Consider the following 23,943-nt stretch of genomic DNA (forward strand, 5'->3'; position numbering starts at 1 on the left):
GAATCGAGTTTAAACTCAGATTAACGTTGGAGAAAACGGGTATTAGTGTTGTAAATTCACTAGTAAATTATAATATTTACTATTTTAACCGTTAAATTACCGGTAAACTTTCCGATCATTTTAGTAAAAAATATTGTACCAACCTCATAAACTCAACTCCGTTAGAGGGTGAGAGCTATTTCACTTGTTTATGAATTTTTGATGATGAACATTATTTTGGCATAAAATTCGCTTCGAGAATTATTTCACTTTATAATTTATTTTTTTTATATTCATATTTGATATATTTTTCAATTTCTCAAAATGGAAGCGGGTTAAGAAAATAAATAAATAGAAACATTACAAATCAATCAATATAAAATATATTATAAACAAACTCACAAATCACTTTTGTTTGGAAAGTGTTATATGTTCATGTTACATGTATGCATGTATCTTTTAAGCTTAAAATATGCTGAATTCAGCAGATTCCGTATTATGTATCTTTCAAGCACAAAACCTTGAGACGATCATCCGAGTCCAACTCGTCCTTCATCTTCAAAATTTCGTTAGAAGCTGCATCGCGTTTTTTAAGTATAAATTAAGATAATACTTTGGGTACATTCTACTTGGACGCTGACAGCGTTAATAGCGCTGTTTTGCGTTCGACTTGGCGTTGTAAACGCTATAAGCTTTTAGACGGGTGCGTTTATAATTGTGTTCTCAACGCTCCCGACGTTCAAGTGGTTGAACACATCCACAGAGAGAATCGTCTGTTATCTCTGTTATCGTTGTTTCGCTGTCTTAACTTTTCAACGAATCCAGTGTTATTTCGTCGAGTAATTGAAAAAGAACAAGATCACTTGTTGGTTCCGCTATTTTGTAATCGCAGCAAGTCGAACATGACGCGAACGCAACCGGCATCACCGTATTCACTTCAAATCGAACACGTCTTAGCGTTATTAGCGTTATTAACGCTATTAACGCTGTCAGCGTCCAAGTAGAATATACCCTTTATCGTCACTAGTTTTTCAGTGCGATCCTGATCAAGACTATTTCGTTTGATTGTTTTAATGCTCGCATATGTGTTCCAATTCCGCTCACAAGCAGCTGAAGTTGCTGGTAAGTTCAAGATAACAAGGGCCACTTTTGTAAGCTCGCGCCTCGCACATAATCCTTTCCACCATGCTGTTGGTGCCGCCATTGTGCCCGCGGCTTCCCAAATTGAAGGATTTGCCCAGATGGACGATTTTCCAACGAATTCACTTAAAAATAGTGAAAACAATATTTAAAAATAATACGATCAGTTATTAATCATAGAAATAATAAGTATTCGAATTACATACATACCCAAGTCAGTAAAAATCTTCTTTGAATCCAAATGCATTAAATTTCCGGAAAATTTACCAGTAATTTACCGACTCACAACACTACCCTTACTACAACTTTCTCTGTCGATAAGAATGCTCGGACCCGGCTAACCACGCTCGAAATTCGTCGCTAGAGCGCGCCAGTTTCTTGTTTCATTTGTAAAGAAAATCACGGATCGCGTTATCTACCAGCTGCGATGGTGGGGGGTCGGTAACCAAAGGTAAGTACACGTTATTCTCGGACACGCTTGATATTTCGCGGAAACAAAATAATGTAACGCGTTATTATTTTATAATGAAGAGAGAACGATATGTTACCTCTTTTTGTATCGAATCAAACAAACTATTTCAAATCAGTTGACGTTTAAAAAAACCAAATTAGCCAAAATTTTACAAATTTAAGGCTAAATTGACGCTTTTCGTTCATCTAGCGAAAAATATAATCAAACAGGTATGCCGATTAATCAAAAATCACAAACTATCGTCAATCCATTATAATATACGATCAAAATGCAAAAAATTAAAAATTAATCCTCCCCGGCGGGGAATCGAACCCCGGTCTCCCGCGTGACAGGCGGGGATACTTACCACTATACTACCGAGGACTATGTATGGAAGATTTCTCATGATAAAAAAAAACAATAAGTTTAATAAACATTCTCTAAAACAAAACCTAAAAACGGTTTTGGAGTCAAATGCATCCATATACAATGCCGAGGTGCTTGGAGGTGGTTTCGAAATACCACTTGTTGTAATCAAAATTTGTTGAAACCACAAGTTTGTCCAAGCGCTTTGCATAGATATGCAAAGATCCACGAATAATCAAGGAAATATGTACTTAGGAATCAACTTTCAGCAGTGGTTTTAAAATGGAATATTCAATTGAAATATTTCTGCGTAGTGCACAAGTACAAGAATTTTGTGAAAAATATTTTCAAATTTATATTTACATAGCTCATGTAATTTGTACAGTAGTAAATTCAAGGCGTGATTGGAATTCGCAAATGATATTTCCATGCAGTATTGAGATGTAAATAGTGTTCTAGAAGGAGCTTCATAGAGAAAAAAGGCACCACGGAATAAGGAAAAAGTGGTCAAATATTTCACACCACTAAAGTCGTCGCAGCTCTTGTTGGATGCGAAAATAAAATTCCTCCATTCGAAGATGAGTCCGGTGCTGTCGAAGTCACAGTTACACTCGAACCTGACGAGAGGGGTCGCGCTGTAGGAACAAAATCCTGTCTTGGGCAATCAATCACGTATCTCCCTTGTAATTTGGGCATTTGTTGCTCTATCAGCATCCTTCGTAGAGATTGAGCTTCTTCGCGGAGTGTCAATATTTGTGTTTTCAATATTGCGTTCTCGTGTTCTAGCATCGTAGCTCTTAAAGCAATCTGCAACATGAAGAAATATTTCAAGGAGTAACTAATTGGAGTAAACTCTTAAACTGTATTCTGATCTAGAGGATCAACACAAAGTTTTCTTCCGCTTCAGGTAGTAGTTCAGTGGGGAGTTGTGGTACTTTCAAGAGAAAGGTTGAGCTAGGATCATGAAACTATAGATTTAGAGGGCTGATTTCTGCCAAAACGATCTGCATTGGTTACATCCTGAGAGGGGGATTTATAGTGGATCGTGAAGCCACCAGTTTGGAGAGTGATATATCGAAATTCTCGATCATCAAGGATGAGAATCTTTTTGAGCACTTATGCAATCCCAAGCACTTATCTAGAGTCACAGTAGCGTCTTAGCCAAGCATTAAAAAAAAATAGTTTGACCAAGCACGGCAAGTCGTGCAGCATATCTACACTCGAAAACGGTCGATTTCCCCTCAAGTGTGAAGTTGAAGTCTACGCCATTTGTAGAGGATTCTACTGATGGCAAAAATGAATACAGAAGAGTGGGTAAAGCGAAATTTAATCATTTCACTCTAAATGATCAAGTTTCGGCTTCAATGTTTAAAAGAACAAAACCCCGGTTTTTTGGGGAGTGTTCAGCTTTACCCCACTCGCCCTATATTTCAAACGTATGTTCCTAAGTTGGAGGCGATTCGCAACCGGTGGAATGCAAGTATACTGTTCGAGGAATAAATATCACACTGAAGGCATTGTTGAATCAATTTCTAATACCAACACAAAGACTCTAACAAAGAGCTGAAGCACACATATTTACTCTCCATAGTAGTTTCAGGTTTCAGTTTTGAGGCTTTCACAATCATTTTTGAAAAAGTTAGCATGTGTAGCTTCTGGATGGATACCGTGTAAAATATCCGCGTGTTGCCGAACTTTCGCAAGTGTAACAGTTTGCATGATCAGGACTCGGTGCTCCGACACTGAAGCTCCCTGATCTCAGGTAGTCCTTATATAAGCATGATCATCGTTCCAAATGGCTGCATCAGCCAACCAGAGATTACTAATTGATTAGCTGATTCTTTAGTAATCTCTGGTTGGCTGATGCAGCCATCTGGAACGATGATCATGCATATATAGGACTACCTGAGACCAGGGAGCTTCAGTATCATATCTTCTAGTCCTGACATAAACTGTAATGTTTGCGAAATTTTAGCAATACGCTGATAATTTACCCGGTATGCATCCTCAATCTACACATAGTAACTTTTGCCGTAGTTTCAGGTAATCAAAAATCAACTCTAAACGTTACAAAAAGTAGTAAATGATCGTTTTGGAAAAAAAGAATAATAACTTACATGATCCTCTCGAATTTTTCTTGCATCACGGGATTTTTTAGCTGCCTGATTGTTACGTTTTCTTCTTTCGTAATATTTGTCATCTTTCTGCTCGTCAGGAATAGGCCGTTTTTCACTTCTCGCTCTTCTCGAACGACAGGTAGAAAGAGAACTCACGTCCCCAATGAAGAATCGTCTCGACCCATCGATTCCGGTCTCTATTACAATTCAATGCCGAACAATCACCTCAAGACTCAGTCGAGTTGCGAGACGAGTATATTTATGCCCGTTTTCTCCAACACTAATCTAAGCTTAAACTCAGTTTATCCTGTGTCGAAACTATATGAAGAAAATTGAACAGAGTTTAAATTACTTCGGAGAAAACGGCCATTACAGTCTTTGGCGTCTTCCAACCGGAAGTTATTATGAATATCTCACAATTAATACTGTTTAATGAGCAAGTCAAACAAAAAATTACAGTTGAAATAACAAAAGTAATGCCCCGGGTGAGGATCGAACTCACGACCTTAAGATTATGAGACTTACGCGCTGCCTACTGCGCTACCGAGGCCGGTGGCTGTCTAAAATCATCTATTTTATTTAACGTAATCAATTTTTCCCTACAATTTTTATTAATAATGAGTACAAAATCCAGAGTAAAAATACTCCAGAATGGTTTATTTTTTACGGTTTCTCCCTCTTGCATATGCGTGTATTTGTCTTATTACTAAATTATGTTATGTTCCTTGACAATGATCGTTCTTTGTAATTAACAAGATCAGAGACACAGAATAGGTACGAACCTCAAGCAATACACATCGCATTGTATTTTATCATAAACTAACCGCCCCAATCTTATTAATAATTCCGCTTGACTATTTATTTCACTTAGTCCATAACACTATTCATATACATATAGGCATACCTAACATTTGCAAAGTTTGGAATCTTTCTATGCGCATCCGTGACTGTATGATCACAAACAAATCCCTCTTTACCATTCGATTATTAGAATTGTCAAAATGAAAACGCAACGTCACAATCTTTATGGAAAAAATAATTAATCAAACCTTGAGAATTAAAACCAATGTCACCATAGCGAGAGTCTGTCATGATACACGTAACTGCTCTACTTTTTTGTATATTGTGAATCAATATTTTAATGTTAGTTTTGAATAGAAATTACTCTCTGTGTGTTATTGTATTACATACTTTGGTAGAAAGGCAATAATTCAGTGTTTGTACAAAAAGCTATACAGAAGACTTCAGATGATCCTAAACTATTGATTTTCATGTTTATTAGATTGCAATCACATTATTATACACCAATAAATCTAATAGGATATAATGCTTTGGATAAAGAGAAGAATTGAGAAAACTGTTCAATAACAAACCTTGGAAACTTGAAGAATCGGAAAATTGTGGAGGCACGGTAACGAGGGCAGGAGGGTGAGCAGTTGGTACCAGCGTGTTGGGGGACGTACCCGAAATAAGAGATCTTTGAAGTTGCGAGTTCGGTGTGATCGTGAGCGAATTAATAGGTCTGGTAGAAGATGTTGCATGGCTTTGTTGTACTGGAGACGGCGACGATGAAGCTGAATCTTCTATTTGCAAAAAATGCTTGGACGACGATGATACTGGGCCGGATTCGTGCTTGCACTCCTCACCAACAACACCAAACTCTCGATAGGAACAAGGAAGTGCTCCAATACCGGTTTGGTTATGAGGGTATAGCAAATCATATCGTGAATTTGTTACAAAATCTGAAAATTTTATATTTTGAAGTATTCTGCGCTTTCATTCGCTGTAATCATTTTTCTTGTGTTAATTAAAACCTTTTTGGCAAGGTTTTGCTGCTGACATGATCAGAAAACTGTTCAATATCTTTAGGAATAATTTCGTATGTAAATATACTTAATAAATTTTGACTGTTTGAACAAAACTATTTGTGAGTTAATTTTACGATTCAAACCAATAAAATGCGAAGAGAACCCACTTGGTTCCTTGACTTTCTAAGCATGCAACGAGTTGTGTGATTTTGCAAAGAAAAAAATTGAATTGAATCCTCCTAATTGAAAAGAATGAAAATTGAAAATTGATTGGGATCATGAAAATGGTATTGCAGATTAAACCCAGACTATTAGTTTCGAATTTCCATTTTAAAAATCTACTTAATTCTAGAATTCAAGAACACTGTCATCAGTACTGTCAAATTATTGAATAATAATACTTGAAGGAAAACTTCATTGATGTGTATTCCACAAGAGCAGGAAGATCTGCTCGTGTAAAAAAAGAAGAAACACAGGAAGGAAACTAAAATAAAATTAAAAAAAGGTAATGACCGATAAAATTCTGTGTGAAACATTACAAAATAACGAGTTTTGAAGACATTTTGATCAGAAATGCGACCCGAAGCACGATTCGAGCTCGGAACTCACGATCGAGTGATGCAAATCATGTCGGAACGTTCAAAAACATAAAAATGCTGGAAATTGAAATTTGCAAATTGCTTCCTCAAGATATTTTTCATTTTGGCTTCCTCATAGAGGAAGCTTTAAGCATTGTTCTAAAATCTTGAGAAAACAATTTGTTACTTTTAATTTTTTTTTTAAATAAAATTTTAGCTTGCCTATCGATTTTTAACTTTTCCAAATTAATTTCCAAAAATTAAAGCGGATTTTTCGAAAAACTCATTTTCGTAAAATTCCAAAAATCATAAAATTTAAACCGCTCAACCGATATTTCCCAAATTCAATACCAACCTTCCTATTATGATAATCTATTTATAAAAAAAAAAAAATAGTAATAAATCTTTAAATTTCCCGAAGTTAGAGCGTCGACACCCTTTTTTTAAATTTCAAAACGTCGTAGGGTTCGTATTTTTTTCAAATTCTAACAAAATTATCAGAGAATGAAGAGCTTGTTGAGATTAACATCTGTGCAAAACGGTAGCCCTGTATCTCAAATCGTTTTCGAATTATAAGCGTTTGAATGGTGCAGTGCTATGACACACACACACACACATCCAGACATTTTTCTAGATACGATTTTTCGATGTTTTGGGACATTTTGAGCACATTGACATTGAAAACTGGAAAAAAAAAATTTCATCGTCACATAGCTCCCTCTATGAGGAAGCAAAAAAACTTACAAAATTACACAATTATTATCTCAAAGAAATATTTCAAGGATTATTTTATAATACAAATAATTAGTGGAAAAGTGAAATGTTACAGCAAACGTTAAAAAGAATTTTAATTAAAAAGTATGTTAATACCTGCAGCTGCAGCCGCTGCGGCTGCCGCAGCGGCCGCTGCAACCGCTGGACCAGCGCTAGTGCCGAACAGTCGGTAATTTCGTAGAAGGTGCAGAGCGGAAAAATGCGATGATGAGTGGACGACCGAGTATTCCGGAGTCGGGCTAGGAATCGAGCCCGATCTGTTTGGGTGAGGATGCATCGAGTGCATTGTCAGTTGTATCACTCTGGTCCTGTGTGGTATCAAGTGAAGTAAAAGTAGCAATTGTCAAAGCGGTCCACGTCAACTTGTGATTAAACCATTTGTCACTTTTCCACACGCAGTTCTGTTCGAATGTATCAACATCGAATCACGAATAACGAACCACTCAAAAAAATACTCTAGCGATCATTTTTTCCAGATAAAATTGAAAACATTTGCGTTCACTCAAGTATCCTCGTCGAGGTGGAACGAGTTGACGCAAAATTCGGAGTCCCCAAGCCGCTTGAAGACACGTCGATGCGGTTTTTATTGCGTCATAACTTCACGTATTAAATATTAAAGTTGATGGAGCACACAGCCATCGAAACTGAAGAAGCTACTCCTACTCCAAGGGAGCAAAAGTAGTAAAGTCACCTCTATCGAAGGATGCTCCGATACATTTTCCTGAAAGTCGGTAGATCGATTCCATCGTCCTCTAATCGTACTAGGACACGTTCCAAATCCCACTAATTGCACCAAGTTTAACGCAATAGAGTTTGTAACTATTCTGCGACAACATTACATTTACTTTTTCCAATTATAGCACAAAATTCAGGTACAATTTTTTCTGTCCAACGAAACCAGGAGAATAGTTGACGCCATGCAAACACCCACGAATTTTCCGGCTGAGTAAGAGACGAAACTTTTAAATCCGCAGTCCGATCGAGCAAAATATAAAACAGGAAATGCATTCAGTAGCTGGACGGGAGCATGGGCGATGAAAGGACCTTCGTTAAAAGTGGACGATGATAACGCGTCGCCGCGATTCTGACCACTGTCGTTGTCTCGGACATTTTCTATCGCGATCATAAAACTTGGCCATGATATGTTTGTACTATACCCCGTGGCATAATAATTACGCAGTTGACGCGGGAATTTCGATTGGCCGAGTCGCAAAGAGAAAGATACGCCCTCGGTACGAGGGCATGCGCGTATCTCGCTAATCCACCACTAACTTCTATCGCTAGAGATAGTTTTATGATAGAAGGCTGCAGCAAATGTCCAACGAGAATGCGGTAGAAACCTGTTCAAAACGCCCCTACGTGCGACGAATAAATCGACAACGTGTGCGTAACCCTACGTCAAAACGGTGCTCCCTAGCGAAGCAACATTTAATTACATTTCCCCCTCATTATTCGATCATTTCAGATTTCTATCGATTTCGTTCCAAAATACAGATACGCGTCGAGTGGCAAGAATCGTCATTGTCTTTGAAATTTCCCACTTCCTCTCGCTATTCTTCAATGTAACAAAAAATGATGAAACAACAAATGCAGTGGTAACATGTACGAACATTTTCCGACATTTCCCACACTGTGTCAAAATCTTATCGAATGATCACCCGGCACAATGGGAGTTTGATTTAAGAAAAATTATAGGAAAATTGTCGCAAGTTCTGTCAGTGACATCCTCGATCAACAGGGGCACTATAAATAAAGAATAAGAGTTGAGCGGGGACACAAAAATCAATTATTCAAAAGGCAGTGACACGTAAAAGAAACACAAAAACAGTAGGGGAGCCCGAGCAAGCAGGATACTCAAGGAGCGTTGTCCTTCCAGAGCTTTAAGAAGCTTCATCTATTTCTTACTCTCAACCATCATTAAGGAGGGTGGCTACACTCGTCAAAATGATAAGAAATTGATCAATTTGGTGATAATGTTCTTCAACATCAAGTGCGAAGACACAATTTTTTTCAAAATTTTCTTCTGCTTAGTTATCGAGTAATTACGGATTAAAGCAGATTTCTTATGCCCGGAATGTATACCTATATATATGGAAACGCTATGCTTATACACTTGAACTTTAGTGATCAATTACTCGATAACTGTACAGAAGAAAAATCTTAAAAAATTTGTATTGTCAAATTTGGCCTTAAAGAATATGTTCACCAAATTTTATTAAATTCTTATCATTTTGAAATTTTTAATGTATTTAACATGGTTTAGCATGGCAACATTGTATCGTCGGTAGCCACCCTCCTTAAGTGAACTGTAACTGATTGCATTCGCAAAAAAAATGATGAAAAAACGAGGTACTCCTTACAAATTTGCGAGTTTTTTTTACATAGAAAATGGGAATTATCAAGAAAAATACTAAAAAAATATGAGAAAATGGTGAAAATTTGTAAAAAAAATTGAATTCTCGTAATTTTCGAAGTATTCCGTTTTGCCCCGGCATCCCTCATATTATTATTCTTACATTCGACCCCGTCCAAAGCGACGTGTTATGCTTTTATTGTTTTCACGTTGCGATGTGTTTGGTATTGTAAGTGTAGATAAGAGTGTAAATGCATCCGTGCATATTAAATAGCGTAGTCGTTGAAGTTATAGATGAGAAATGCAGTTATGGAACAAGTGGAAAACATTTTTCATATAGAATGTCTACATATGGAGGTGGATTACACGTTTGCTTATATGAGTATATTTTTAGAAATAACATTGCCCGTGTACGTGGAAGCCCCGTATATGTGTCGGGACACGATTGACCGCGCGGGGATCAAACGGGATCAACGACAAAATCGGCAGTGTTAGAACTCCCCCGCGACGTACACGCACCTGGAAGCTATTACGAGAACGTAAAGCAAGTCGTGGTGGTGTACGCTTCCTGATGCGCGGTAATTACCTTATGGGAGTCTTTGCAGCTGACACAGGACTCGGCAGGCCATCCCTCAGCCTCGAGAACGCGGAGGATACATTTATTCGAATGTATACATGCATAGGGAATCGAGTGGATGAATTTATCGTGCATACAATTATTTTACGCGACTTTTCTATCTCTATCCCCGTATTATACGAGAATTTTAAATGTCCCGCGATGTTGGATAATTACACAATGAACCACGAGGCAGAGAGCCCCGTGTGCTCTCACGTACACACACGCATGTGATATAACTCGCGTACTTGGACGATCAACACACACAACGAGCTTTTGTGCTAGCGCACGTGCTGGCGTGGAAACTTTTCATGAATTATTAGTTTACGGAAGTCCCGGCTACGGAGCTTTGCTATCACATTTATACTTATCTATGTGTGCCTGTGTACTGTGTATGGAAATTGTAGAAAATCATACAGGAGGCATAGGAAATTGGAACATTGGTCAGATGTCCACAGGGGTGTATCGCAAAGTTGCATTTTTATTGCAGTCTCGATATACGCACATGCGTTTTCGTCGTGAGCTCTAAGCTCGAAGGTTCGAGCGACACAATGTTCGAATTCACGATTTCTTTCCTCCTCAGAATCACGAGGAGGCTTATTTCCAAAAAAATACTAATGAAATTCGGATTGAGATAGTCGCTCCGAGTTTATTCGTCGCAATGTCAATAGAATTGCTGGTGCAATGATTCCTGGGGAGATACAATTGAACCGAAGCCAAAGCAACGTCGACGACGAAGAGACGCTTTTAGTGGCCGCTGGCCTTTTTCTTCTGGCCGAAAAAACGAACCGCTCGAGAGATTTTCGTACAGGGGTGCACGGGGAGTGCAGAAGGGATTTGTGCGAACCGACACCTGTCGCGAGCGGGTAACGTGACATCGCGGCACGTGAACTAGTATATCACCGTCCGAGTCATACGTATAAACAGCAGCACCAAGCTCGAACCCCTTTTGACTCTTAGCGGGTTATTTTGTGCTACGCGCTGGCGAGACGACGAGCTGGAAGCTCGTGTGTACGCGCGTACACAGCTCACATTTATTGTTGTAGAAAAGCGGCGCGGCAAGGTTCTCCATCACAAGCTAACGGCTGCCTAACGGTAATCACTCTAATCGCTGTCCCGGAAACCTGCGGAATCACGCACCTTCCCGAGATCGTCCACGTTCGTATTTCCCCCCCGCGACCTCATACATTTGCTGTAATATTTGCCGGTTCATTCTCTATATCACGATGATAGATCGGACTAATTTCAGCCCCTGCCAAATCCATCGTACATTCGGTTCATTGAAAATTCCCATTTTTTCGCCCTTTCGCCTCAGCAGTATCCCGATTCAGATCTAACCCGGTCCGAGCTAACTCGGATCTCCCCTGAAGAAACTCCAACCTGCGTCGTTGTCTCTGCTTTCTTCAGGCTAAAAACAAGCCTTGTGGAACCATAAAACCGGATATCACTTAAGGTAGATGGGTGAATATTCGCTATCCAAGATTACGCGATGATATTTTTGGTAGGCAAAAATGAACACGTACTGGATAGATTTGCAAAATTTCGACGCTAGTTACCGTGTAGTTTAGCAGCAAATTAATTATTGAATATCGACTTTTCTCTGACACTTATCACTCCGGCATATGAAAGCCGTACACACGTGAAGAGTTATTGAATTTTTTCGTTAGTTACATCCAAGATTTCGCAAAAAAAAAATCGATCGTTGTATTTCGTGAATATTCAAGAATACATGAGTATTTTAGTTTTTAAACCTTACCATTGAAAATCGGCTGAAATATGAAAAAATATCTGATGAAAAATCATTCGGATTACACGACAAATGGATCAGTAACATATTTTGTCGTTCGTTAGTTTCGCCACGTTTTTTTGTAAATTTTTACAAAACGACGATTTTTATCCCGGTAAACTTTTCGATCGTTCATTTTTTTCATTTTCCTCCACGGCAATACTACTTTGAACAGTAAGCTCACTTCATAACCTATAAAATTTGTAAACAAAACTGACAGCGTGACATCAACAGCAGCGGCAGCTGCTGCACCACGCTAGTCAAAATGAACTCTTCAAACGTTTTTTTAATAATAAAATTGTATAAAAATGTTGGTTCTTTACCAATTATATTTCTGAAATAATAAAATTATTGTTTTCGAGCAAGTTTCGTCTTATGAAATTTTCGAAAAATATAGTTGCTGCAAAAATCGCGTAACTGTCACCCATCAATCTTCGATTCTACCATTTCGAGACTCTTCGATCCATTTTGACAATAAGGCAGACCGCTGCAAATCGGGTTACTTGGAGAATTACTTTTTAAACTTACGAACACTGTGCAGTCGATTTCGATGTTAGCGTGTTACTCGGCATCACCTTTCTAAGGGCAACTCCTGCGTTATTCGGTCCACTGTGAATTCTTGCTCGCTTTTAAGGCCACGAGGCGAATGGAGTTACGAAAACTTTCTGGGACTTCTTAACGTAGTTATTTCACCCGGTTAATAACTTCAACGAGGCATATACATTAATATTGTCTGCGAGTAAGCCAAAAGACGGTTGGAAAGTAGCGTGATGGGCTGGAGCTAAAGCGTGAGTGCGATCATCGCGCGTACTGCAAAGTTTACGTCACTGCTGGATATTCACATTCGTACACATAGGCATGTACAGAAATTTCATAGGGCTCTGATTATTATCGCTCACAATGTCAAGACACGCGGAGGCCTTTATTGTTGCTCCGCATTGGGCGGCAGGCTGTGCTCGATAATCGTTTACCCCTTAACGGAGACCAAGGTTCTTCCTTTCTTGCACGGAAGATTCTTGTTCCCGAAAACTTTCGGTGCCTAACTCATTCTCGTGGTCGCACGACTCGTCACGCCTGTTAGGTAAATTCAACCGTTTCTCATAATACCTCGGTTGTTACGTGCTCATACAATATTTCGTCCTTCGTGTATCCCCAAACTCACTACATAACTGTATTTATTTTGGCATTATCATCATGCTATAGTACAAGCTGGGGAAAAACGTCAGAAAGTCGAAACTAATTCGATCCACCAGGAAAAAAGGAGTCGTCGTATATAATCCTTCATTAATTCCGCAGCAGTTCAACTTGTTTTTTGTGACTAAATACAATGTTTCGTTCGAGGCCGGAAAAACATGATGCTGGTGGAGCATAAATTTCGATGAGGTTTCGCACAACAAGAATCAAAAATTTAAATAAATTGTGACCCAGAATAATAGGGGAGACCGGGACTGGATGGCCAACTTTTAAAACTATTACTTGTAAAGAAAGAACTAAAGACGATTTCAAAAACCAAATGGTTGTTTTGAATAGAAGCAACCTTCCTTTATCTCAGTTGAAAATTTCAATTTTTTCATCTAAACGAAATGAGTTATCGAATCGCTTTTTTGACGAGCCGTTCTTGTGTCTACCGACCCCTCGGTCGAGGTAAATTGACTGTGGTGCTATTTTTACCTGATAATCAACTACGTATTAGTGAAATTAATAAAAACGTAAACTCATCAATATTATTCGTTTGATGATTCTAACAGCGAGTACAAAATGTTGACATAAGTGAATGTAATGATAAATTTTGTCCATGAGTGTGAGAAAGGGGAATATTCGATCCTCATCCTCGTCATCAAAAATAAAATTGCAGTTTTTACACACAGAATATTATATTTTTACTGGCACACCTTGACTGGGCCCATTTAGAGCACTCATGTACGTCGACACATGTGTTTTAGTCAACCCCAGACCACTGTTGGCCTATTTATCCCACATCGCTTTTTTTAGCAATAAAACGTTCTACCAGCAAATTATAGCGATAATTGAGAAAAATACTATGCACAATTATAGTTCAATTTATGAACATTAATGTTGAGGATTATTCTAATAATTGGAAACAAAATTCGAGGCAGCAGGTGATAGACAAGATTGACCTAAAAATTTAGTTTTGTACCTGGATTTATGAAAATTTTTCACTGTTCCTAAAGGACGTGTCGCTCCGACGGGGATACATGAATGAGAGAGGTTTCAATGAACAATTACATCAACCGGATGTATGTTTACATTTCGTAGTTTGGGTGTTATTGTTTATTAGTCAACTTGTCCCGTTGGCAAACTAGCCCCAGTCTCCCCTGTTCCAATAAATTGAAAGTATTTTCAACAATTTGTTTCAATGTCTCCGATCATTGAAGCATTTCCAAGTTTCATTGATTCCACGATGCTTTGTGTCAAACGCACTTTCATATTGGCACGTTCATTTTTTTGCACACAATCATCCCCACGCACATAGACGACTTTCCAGTCTGATTATCCATCATTCCCTCGCGAACCTTTGTCAGGCCAATACGGTGTATTCAACAACAAAGAAATTGCAGCAATTGTCGTCGCGTTGGTGCTGACCTCGCCTATGAACAGGAAATTTCAACTTGTCTCTTGACTCGCACAGCGATAAACGAATTCCTCTTTCCCTGCATTATTCGCATAGGCAAGTCCCTCTCACTGCCTTTTTCCTGGAGCTTCGTGACTATTAAATCGACTATACGTGTTCGCATCTTATTCCTACTCCTGTTCAACACATATCGTATTCTAGAATTACCCTCAGTCTAGAATTCTCCAGTGTATAATCGAGACTGATGCTACCGCACTTACATACGCATCACACAAAACGTTTTCATCATTTTTATCCTCCCCAACACACGATTTCGTATTCATCAACTCCTCAATCGTCTTGTAATTGACGTCTCAGTTTACATGGATTGCAATACATCGGCAAAACTTCTTCCGCTTCTTGTAGAAAATTCATCACGTTGCTCGATATCGCCTCCTGGTAAATTGAACCCGCGTATTTTGACTCGATATCTTGAGAGTTTTCTTCGCTCAGCTTGAAAATAACGATCTCGATGTATTTCGTATCAATAGTGCGGAATTATAATTAGGGGAGACCGAGACAAAAGGGGTTACTTCAACAACTTCGGAAATTCTTTTTTCACTCTTTTCGTTAGCTACATTTTTCAATGAGTGAAAAAATGGGATTTTTTCAAAATTACTTCTTTTTCATGTTTTTTCGCAATTCTCAAACTTCTGAAATGCAATATTAACTTAGGCGCCCTGCTTTGCCGCTGTCTTCCCCGTCAACTTTTCTCAAAATTTATTTTTATTTCATATTTGCTTTTCGTACCTCTTTCCAATTTGATTTCATGCATACGTTCATGATGTCTTCGATCAAAGAACTGCTTTGCATGCCCTGCCGAAATAGCGACGAGTGATGAACTCAATTTTTTAAGCTTTTCAGGCTAGATTTATTCGTAAGTGAACTCACGGCTTCCGACAAGAGTATGGCGCGGTTTTCGAGTCTCAAGGCATCGAATCTATCGTGAAAGAGTGCTGCTGCCCAGGGCTCAGCGAAGTACGCGAAAAAGTCGATGATCAACGAGTACTGCGAATTTTTTGACAACGCTTTAGCATTTCTCAGTATACAATTAGCGAAATTTCATTACTCTTATTGGGAACTTCACTTGCCCGAAAACGAAGCTTCACATTGTTGAGCATGCTATCGTGCTTCCCGTACAGAGTTATGAAGTCTTGGAATGGGAAATCCTGTAATCGAAGTACAAACGGAACGTTGCAAAAACTTATCGTTTACTAAAAATATTTTTTTTTTTTAAAGGAGAATTGAAAAGATGAATGTGAACGAATAATTAGAGGAAATCATTACTTTCAACGTGCGTTACCATTTTATGAAGACAAGTTATGGTTTCGACTCTGTTAAATTGATTGAATCGAATGCGGAAGTATCCGATGTCTGAAATCATCGAAGGATTCCCAGTTATCAGGACTTCGCCCTGCCAGAGATTGACGGAAAGTTCATCAGCGCTTTAATCATGGCAACTGACATTACAAACGTGGCTCTTAAAAAAGGTAATTATGCAACTCAGCGGTTCTTTCCTGAGATGAAGCTAAAATTTCTTTTCCCATTTAATTTGGGACTCGAGACTTGGGGTTTAAGTGAACAAGTGAGATTTGAACTAAGTCCCAAAAGGGCCCCCTCAACTCGGAACAAATGACGTCGCATCCAGTCGAAAATCTGATTAAATCTTTACGTAAGTGCCACGGGCAATTTCGATGACTCGTGCAATCTTCTTCCCCGGTTTGCGCACGTGAAGATATTTCAAACCCCCCGGAAGTCTGCAATAGACGATAATGGGGGCACGAAATTCGGGGAGATTCGTGTGCTTCTGAAAATTCGATTCGGAGCAATCCGCATTTTTATTCCCTTCGTCTGACCCATCGTATTGAGTTTTTTCCTTCAGTATCTGCGCCAACTGTAAAAAGTAACGGCAAAGAATATTCGAGTTGAATAAAATAGTATCGATATGCCGTACCAAAATGGTAATAAGCCTTGAACCATTTTACTGGCTTCGTGGTCTAGTGTTCGAGCTCCGAGGAATCAGAATTACCTCAAAACGACAACAATTTCATAAGAAATCGGAAATGAAAAACGTTGCTTCCATTTTTGCACATTTTTTGCCCAAAAAATCGGAGAAGATTTTTGAGCTGCACCAAGAATCGACACATTTACCAAAAAAGAATTTGAAACAAGCTCGTGAAACGAGCCCGAATGGCAGACTCCGTACTCAGATAAATGATCGAGAAATAAAGAAAAAAAAACGTTGCAAACCCTCTCCCCGACTTCGACACTGCTGTAGTACTGATGTTGCCAACGTTCGGCGTTATATTTTCTCGAGTATTTGGTAACAGCGCCCGCGGCGAAGACCGAAGGATCGTTCGTGCTGCAGTCCGGATCAATGACCAAACGACCATCGAACACGAGGCCTGCCCTCGAGATAGCTAAATTCGAGTAACAGCCGATTGAGAAATGAACTCATTGTCCCCGACGAAGAAAGGGAGAGGAAAAACTCTGACGAAAGGATCAACCGACAAGTAGATTTTGAAAATTTTACCCATGAAAGTTTTTCGAGGCAACTTTTTGTCACCGAAGTAAATCAAGGCGTCGCAAGTCACCAATTTGTTCTCAGTCTTCGACTCTATTCGCAAACTTTTTATTACACTCGTTCGAGTCATCTCATTTTCTATAACGCTCTCGCTGACCTCGATAATCCAATCTGTCAAGTCCCACCCAGATATTATTTTGACTCCTGCCTTCTTCATGGACTTTTTCACTGCCTCAGCGACCTCGTCGTCCTCGAAGAAAATGTCACTCGGTTTACCACACTCGCTGTATTTCGGCTCGATCATTATTATCCACGAGCCCTTAACCCCGTTTTCCAAAAGATTGTTCAAAGTGCACAGACACTCGATGTTCCTTCCGTATATCACGATGAACTCTGGGAATAAATTTTTTTCGAATATTTGTATTTTATCCTTCGTGGACTCGAGCACGACTACTCACTCCGCGTCGCAAAATCGTTGGTCAGTTCCTTCAATCGCTCCAGACACGTCGCACCCTCCACGTCGTCGTTTATGCAGAAACAATTCAAGGGAGCAGTTTCTTGGACACTGGGGGACAATTTCAATCGTCGAAGCTCGTTAGAAAACTCGATTTTTTCGGTACCAACTTTGAGGTGCATTGGGAATTGTTTTTTTTTCAACTATATCAATAAATTATATGAAAAATACGAATAAAATAAGTAAATAAGTTCTTGAATTTTCAACAGTGAAGTCCCAAACGATTTCACCTCATTTTTTCTCACTTCTATCACTTCAAGTTCAACTCAACCTTTCGGCTGACTTAAACTGAAAATATTTGAAGCAAAATCTCCACCGAGAGCAAGTTTTGCATCAAGGAATAACAAAAGCAGCCCTTTATTGTTGATCGAAGCTGATCGAATACCTGTTTTCATCGTTTTCTCTATTTTCTTGAAAATTTGGGACTTGATATTGCAAGCCACAGGTAAGAACAAGATAATCGTAGTTCAACGTTCCAAGCCCGGAAACAACGACGTATTTTTCTTTTCTGGGGATGAAAATGCGTCGAAAAATAGTGACATTGACGCAGCGATAGCAAAGAAACGGTGCGTGATCGATAAAAATTAGAAACCTGTTAATTTGCGATACGATTCCGTGAACTACGTTCATCCAAACTCTGCTGGAAACGAATTTTCTGTACTGATAACAATATTTGCCTTTGTAGGGGATCATAGTCGCGTGCTCGCTCGTTTCGCTGCTCTCGAACGGTGTACCGTTCGGCGAGACGATGGTCAAGTTCGTGAAATGAACCAAGTCCGAGCTGGAGCAAGGGAAAAATAAAATATAAAGTAATTTGAAGTCCCGATGTTGAAGCGGTCGAGAGTTTTCGCGTGGAACCCAAAATTTAACGATTCAACGAAAAACTGACTCTTGAAATGCGAGAAATTCGGAAAAAGCGACGCCGCAGTCCGAAGCCCCGACGACGACGATTTTCGAGTTGACAACCGGCTTCGTCGTAACGGCGAACCTCGGAGTCATGAGAAAAAGTGAAAAGGGTTCAGCTTCACTCGACTCCTTTCCGACTTGGACGTAAGGGTGGTGAAAACGCGTTCGAGATCGAACGGGAATCATCGCGTCGAGACACGTTATGAGGGGCTGAGTTCGATTCTAATGTTGCGAAGAATAAAAACTATTAGCTCAATTGGCGTATGAATTTGAGAATTAAGGAAGTTGAGGCATTAGAATGGAAATTATGTCATCGCTTTTAAACCGATTGCATCTTATAAAGTGAAGTGTAAAAAAAAATCAGTTAAATTTTCAGACAGTTTAGGAGCGTCGTTGCTGAGAAAAATCAATAACAATTTGGGCCAAATAACATGTAATCTTATGGAAGTCAAGACACGTTCAGTGATATCTCCGTTAAAAATGATGCTAAAAATATGCAAATTTTTTGGGCAACATGAGCAAGGCTTGCTGAATAATGTCAATTTTTTCAGATTTATTAGGAGATTTGCTAAGATTATATAAATAATAATCAGTTTCCCGTGCAGTTTTTTGAGGCTAGGATCGTCACCGTCCGTGTTTTCGACTGAGCGTTCACCAGTTTTTCGTCTTTTTTTCCCAACTTTTCTTTAAGTGAATGCAACATTGACAAACTGTAAACTGGCATAACTTTTGAAAGGTACAGGTCCTAATTTTTGGGTAAAAAAAATGACTGCACAGCCTCAACTTCCTTAAGAGAGCACGAGGAAGTGGATTTGCGCTGGAAACACTCACGGCGACGGTTGTCTCGCAGTCGTAAAGTCGATAATATAGAACCGTAGTGAAGCTCAGGCGCATCAATTCGCAAAAGAATATTTTGTCGTGAACAGAAAAGACTGGAATCGTGATGAAGTGAAGCAGTTGTGCATGATCGTCTCTCAGAGTATTTTTCATCGATACGAAACTCTCCACGTCGTAATTCCGGTACAATTCATCGAGGCGTAATTCCGAGCTGCGATAAAAAACCAAATGATTTTCCCAAGCACCTGAGTCCTGAGTGGTCCTTCGCTGTTTTACGTTGAATTAATACCGAATTATAGCGAGCCCAATTAAGTGCTCGCCGCACAAAAAAACGTAGCAGCGCTTGTCTCCTTCCGGGTAAATAATCGTCTCGTCAAAATCGTCGAGTATCACTTTCTTCTTTGGTATTTTCCGGAGCAAATGCACGATCATTTCTCGATCGTACGGAATCGCTTCCCGGGACGTAAAGGAACTTAAGAGCGTCGCACGATGCGTTACGTACAACTCCATCGGAAAATCTCGGTCGAAACGCAATGGGACTCGCTGTAAAAATCATGGCACAGTCCAGTCGCTTTTAAATGAATTTTGAGAGCATCTCACTCGCCAGTTTATTGGGGAATGCCTAATTGTCTCAGGATAAGAAAAAGTGGCACCGCAAAATTTTCAAGAAAGGTGAAAAACGGCTGGGTCGAAGGTTGCAGCATAACGCAGTAATCAAGATCCGGAAAACACTCGAACGCCGCTTCGAGATAATCGCGGCCGTGTCTTTCGTGGATGCCACTGTTCATGCTGAAGAGTTCCAAGACGAAGGCGTTCGTTTCGACGGCGTTAGACTGCAGGCTGGAACTCCGTTCTGTTTTATCGCTGTAATACGACAGAGGAAGGTCGTCGTCGTCCTCGTCGGTGTAGATCGACGAAGCGAGACTCCTGACTGGAAACGTGTGTGTTTTTATCAGATCGTTGCTTCGTTTGCTGGGGCACAATTTCCAGGTGAATTTATCCGGCGAATATTATCATTTAAGGCGACGAAACGTACGCGGCAAATCGTGGATGGCCTCTGCAAAAACGCTGGTGCGGAGAACGGATTCAAAGTTTACAGAAGGATTGACTCCGCTCCATTTCTCCGAGAACTTGACCGACTTGACGATCGGTTGTGCGGAGCCCTCCGGGTCGATTTCGCCGCTGACTTCATCCTCGAAACGAAGGGTTTGTGCAATCGCAACACTGAAACGTTCCCGCTCCCGGTTCCTTGGAGCCTCGGGATCCATCACAGCGCTCGCGGTCTTGGTAAAATCGGACGACGAGCTCGACGATGTTCGCGACGACGAACTGGACTTCGAATCCGGCGACTCGCTCGCTGCACACTTGCGAAGGTCGTTGTACGGCACGAGCTCGAAATTTTCGACCAAAACATCCACGTCGAATACCCTGTTGAGACACATTACACCCGTTGCATGACCCTCGCTCTCGGCAACGATCATCTGTCGATTTCCCTCGTCGGAGTATCGCATCATTTCACTGATGTAATAATCTCCGTAGATTTCTCTGAGGACCTTCGATTCTGCGTCTATTATCGGTATCAAATCGTCGTTGTCTTCTTCTCTGTAAAGCAAAGTATCGACCATTCAATTTCGAGAATTACGTAAACAGCTTTATAACATAAATTGAAAATAAATTTCTTGAACCACGACCCCTTAAAAATTTGTGAAGTTTTTTCGTCTTCTGCTACTCCGATTCAATATATTCTTGACTACTTTATTAAGAAAGTAGCCAAGGTACGTTGCGTAAAAGTGTGAGAAAAAAGTTGGAAAAAGATGAGAAAAATAAACTTTCAAAGAATTCCGTTCCTCTTTGTTTCACTTTTGGCAAAATATAATAAATTAAAACACCGAAAAATACAAATTCCTGGGATTTTTCGACTGCCCCCTTTCGTCCCTGTGCCCCTTCCAACGAAATTTGTATTCTTTTTCATCGTTCCAACTGTTAAAAATTCGTTGGATTTTTACCAAACGATGAAAAATATTGACACGATTACTTCGATCATACACGGCACGTCGTATCGCAAGTTTCGGGTCCTCCTGACTCCTCAGACCGACGTAAAGCGTTTGCACCATCTCGTTGTCCTTTTCGTTGACAGGCAGAAACTTCTTCATGTTATGATTGAACATTTCCACTGCAGGAACTTTAGCTCCCGGTGGAACGATCATTATCACATGGAGGCAGTGCGAAGTCGAAAGGAATATATCGTTGAGCATCATTTTTATAAATTCCTCGTCGTAACGACACTCCCAGACGAGAAGGTGAATAAATAATGTGTTTTTCTCATTGACTCCAGGCACTCTGTACGAACAAATATTAACCTTTGTGTGAATTTCCATGTGCTCCTATCTTCCCTTTCTTTCGTGTGATCGGTGCATGCATTTTTTAACTTAATCGTCATTCGAACCCAACTAGAACATCAGATTTGCACTGCACATTGAATAAAGCATTATTGCGAACTGAATCGCCAGGCCGTCACATTCCTTTTTTGAGGATGCACGTACAGAGGGTAGACCAGGGCAAAATGGGATACCTGAGGAAATATTGTGCCGTGGAGAAGTTAGAGAAACTTTGTTTATACTTTACTCTTAAAGGAGAAAAACGTACTGTAATTTCTGGTAATTTGAAAAAAAAAAAAAGAAAATTGGGCCTAAAAGGGATTGTCGGCAAAAATTTATAGATTTTTTTATCTTACTACAATTTTGAGCCAACGCACTGCTTCTTTTGAAAAGCAATTTTCGTAATTTTGCAAATATCCCGTTTTGCCTCGGTCTGCCTGATGTGCCGAATGTTTTTTTCTACGTTTCGAGACGTTACGAGCACTCGTTAGTAACCATGATCAAATTACAAAAATAATGCTTAAAGGCTGTTTTTAGAAAATGATTTTTCCCCAATTGTCTGGACTATTTTTCTATTTTTCAAATCCCTTTTGAGAAATTTCTGTTTTTTTTTTCTGAATTCTATACTCGAGAAGCTGATTATTTAATGCCGTGGAAATTTCGTGTGCACGACACTCCTGAATTTTATTAGTTTTGAGAGTTTTTGAAAAAATGTAATAAGAGGAGGTTTTGACGAAATTGACGTGTGACGAGGAAACACAAAAGTTTAATCTTACTCGTAATGCCGCGTTATCCAAGCGAGCCAATCGTTCGGGGGTACCGAAGGAACGTTGGGGAAATTGCACAAGCTGACGTTCGATACGATTCTCTCTTCTTCGTTGACTTGTACGAGAGACAAGCAAGCTTTTTCGCTGAAAACATTTCCATCGAAGACCGCAAATGAAATATTTTTTCAAAAGCAATTAAAATTTTTTCTCCTTACAAAAAACATATCTTTTTTTACTTCGAGATTCCCAATTTGTGATGAAAACTTACAAAACGTAGCCAGCATCGACGTCTCCAAACAAATCGACGGTTATGGTTCCCATCATTTGACAGATCCGAGGAAGGTCCGAACGGTTAGCTGGACGGAAGCCGGCAACCCGAGGCACTTTTCCATCCTCGATTTTGTTGACTGGCTCATCTTGGGGAGTTTCATCATTCGCCATCACTTTGGAAGTTGGGTTCGAAGCTCAAGCCTCGACAAAATATTAGGGACGAAAAAAATGATCAATCAGATTCACCAAAGTCGATAAAAAACTGGAATGCATTTGACAGTTTATTTTAAATATATTTAAATTTATTGATCGATCAATAATTGCTCACATTATTATAATATAAATTGATCAATAATTTGAAATTAGCGTTACATTTTCCGACAATGAAAATGGCTTAGTTTGTAAAAGCTGACGAAACATTCTGCCAGATCAAACCAGAAAGTGCTCTCTTCCCATTTTCATCGTTCGTTCGTTTATTTTCTCAATCTGTCACCTTGGATTGGCACTCCGCAGAAAAACTTGGAAAATAGCAGATTCTTATCAGTGTCATCATCGTCTATCCGAGGGATATTCTAACCAGGGATCCGAGCATGTTGTAGTACAGATACGTTTATATCGATGCTCCATCAGCGCAGTATTCATACACATTGATCTTTTATTTCGACTTAATTTATTGTTTGTGTTTCAGCGTTCATTGTTTTTTTAAAACATTATTTGTACACGTTCTAAGATTATTTGTTGGATCGAGTAAAGTATACACGTTGAAGCAGCAATTGCCCATCGACGAGAGTGAGAGAAAGAATGAAGCGAGGGCGTGAGCAAAATAATGGACAAAGCTTTCAAAAAATAAATGTTTCTACGAAGGCTCCTCAATTCGTGCAGTTCTAAAATATTCAATGTGGAATATTCGTAAATAATAAACTATGATCACGCACCACAAGATCGAGAAAAATATATCGAAAATTCAGCTACTGCGCCTCAGACCCGGGAATCAATAGACTTGAGTAGAAACGTTTGAAAAGAAATAAAATAGTCTCATTTTGTCTGGAGCTTGAGAATGAAAAATACGAACTCAGAGTCAATCGAAAGGCACTACTCGCAAGATCTTTAAACTGTTAATGTATTAAAGCCTAATCGGTTGGTGGGT

At 39.5% G+C, this 23,943-nt stretch overlaps 3 protein-coding genes and 2 non-coding genes across 5 annotated transcripts; all 5 read right to left on the reverse strand.

The window, feature by feature from the left end:
* Positions 1 to 1,882: 1,882 nt before the first annotated feature.
* On the reverse strand, positions 1,883 to 1,954 carry TRNAD-GUC (transfer RNA aspartic acid (anticodon GUC)). The gene has a single exon. It is a non-coding gene; the product is annotated as a tRNA-Asp (tRNA).
* A 360-nt stretch (positions 1,955 to 2,314) lies between these two features.
* On the reverse strand, positions 2,315 to 8,278 carry LOC122405932 (nuclear factor interleukin-3-regulated protein-like). Its single transcript, XM_043411014.1, has 4 exons — positions 7,310 to 8,278; positions 5,427 to 5,795; positions 4,054 to 4,250; positions 2,315 to 2,743 (listed from the first exon to the last, which is right to left on the reverse strand). The coding sequence occupies exons 1-4, from the start codon at positions 7,497 to 7,499 to the stop codon at positions 2,453 to 2,455; spliced, it is 1,047 nt and encodes a 348-aa protein (XP_043266949.1). The 5' UTR covers positions 7,500 to 8,278; the 3' UTR covers positions 2,315 to 2,452.
* TRNAM-CAU (transfer RNA methionine (anticodon CAU)) lies at positions 4,531 to 4,603 on the reverse strand. The gene has a single exon. It is a non-coding gene; the product is annotated as a tRNA-Met (tRNA).
* Positions 8,279 to 14,227: 5,949 nt separating the features above from the next.
* On the reverse strand, positions 14,228 to 22,973 carry LOC122406882 (cilia- and flagella-associated protein 61). The gene is made up of 8 exons (XM_043412679.1): positions 22,795 to 22,973; positions 22,536 to 22,670; positions 21,428 to 21,721; positions 19,376 to 20,983; positions 15,492 to 15,769; positions 15,351 to 15,416; positions 14,822 to 15,053; positions 14,228 to 14,737 (listed from the first exon to the last, which is right to left on the reverse strand). Exons 1-4 carry the CDS (start codon positions 22,965 to 22,967, stop codon positions 20,395 to 20,397), a joined length of 1,191 nt encoding a protein of 396 aa, XP_043268614.1. The 5' UTR covers positions 22,968 to 22,973; the 3' UTR covers positions 14,228 to 14,737; positions 14,822 to 15,053; positions 15,351 to 15,416; positions 15,492 to 15,769; positions 19,376 to 20,394.
* LOC122407272 (cilia- and flagella-associated protein 61) lies at positions 14,892 to 20,169 on the reverse strand. The gene is made up of 14 exons (XM_043413379.1): positions 20,063 to 20,169; positions 19,376 to 19,592; positions 18,528 to 18,766; positions 18,231 to 18,419; positions 18,024 to 18,146; positions 17,583 to 17,689; positions 17,134 to 17,517; positions 16,851 to 17,020; positions 16,273 to 16,494; positions 15,904 to 16,014; positions 15,692 to 15,769; positions 15,492 to 15,608; positions 15,351 to 15,416; positions 14,892 to 15,053 (listed from the first exon to the last, which is right to left on the reverse strand). Exons 1-14 carry the CDS (start codon positions 20,167 to 20,169, stop codon positions 14,892 to 14,894), a joined length of 2,292 nt encoding a protein of 763 aa, XP_043269314.1.
* Positions 22,974 to 23,943: the final 970 nt, after the last annotated feature.

Source organism: Venturia canescens, chromosome 2 (genome assembly GCF_019457755.1).
Source record: "Venturia canescens isolate UGA chromosome 2, ASM1945775v1, whole genome shotgun sequence".
Classification (NCBI taxonomy): Eukaryota; Metazoa; Arthropoda; class Insecta; order Hymenoptera; family Ichneumonidae; genus Venturia; species Venturia canescens.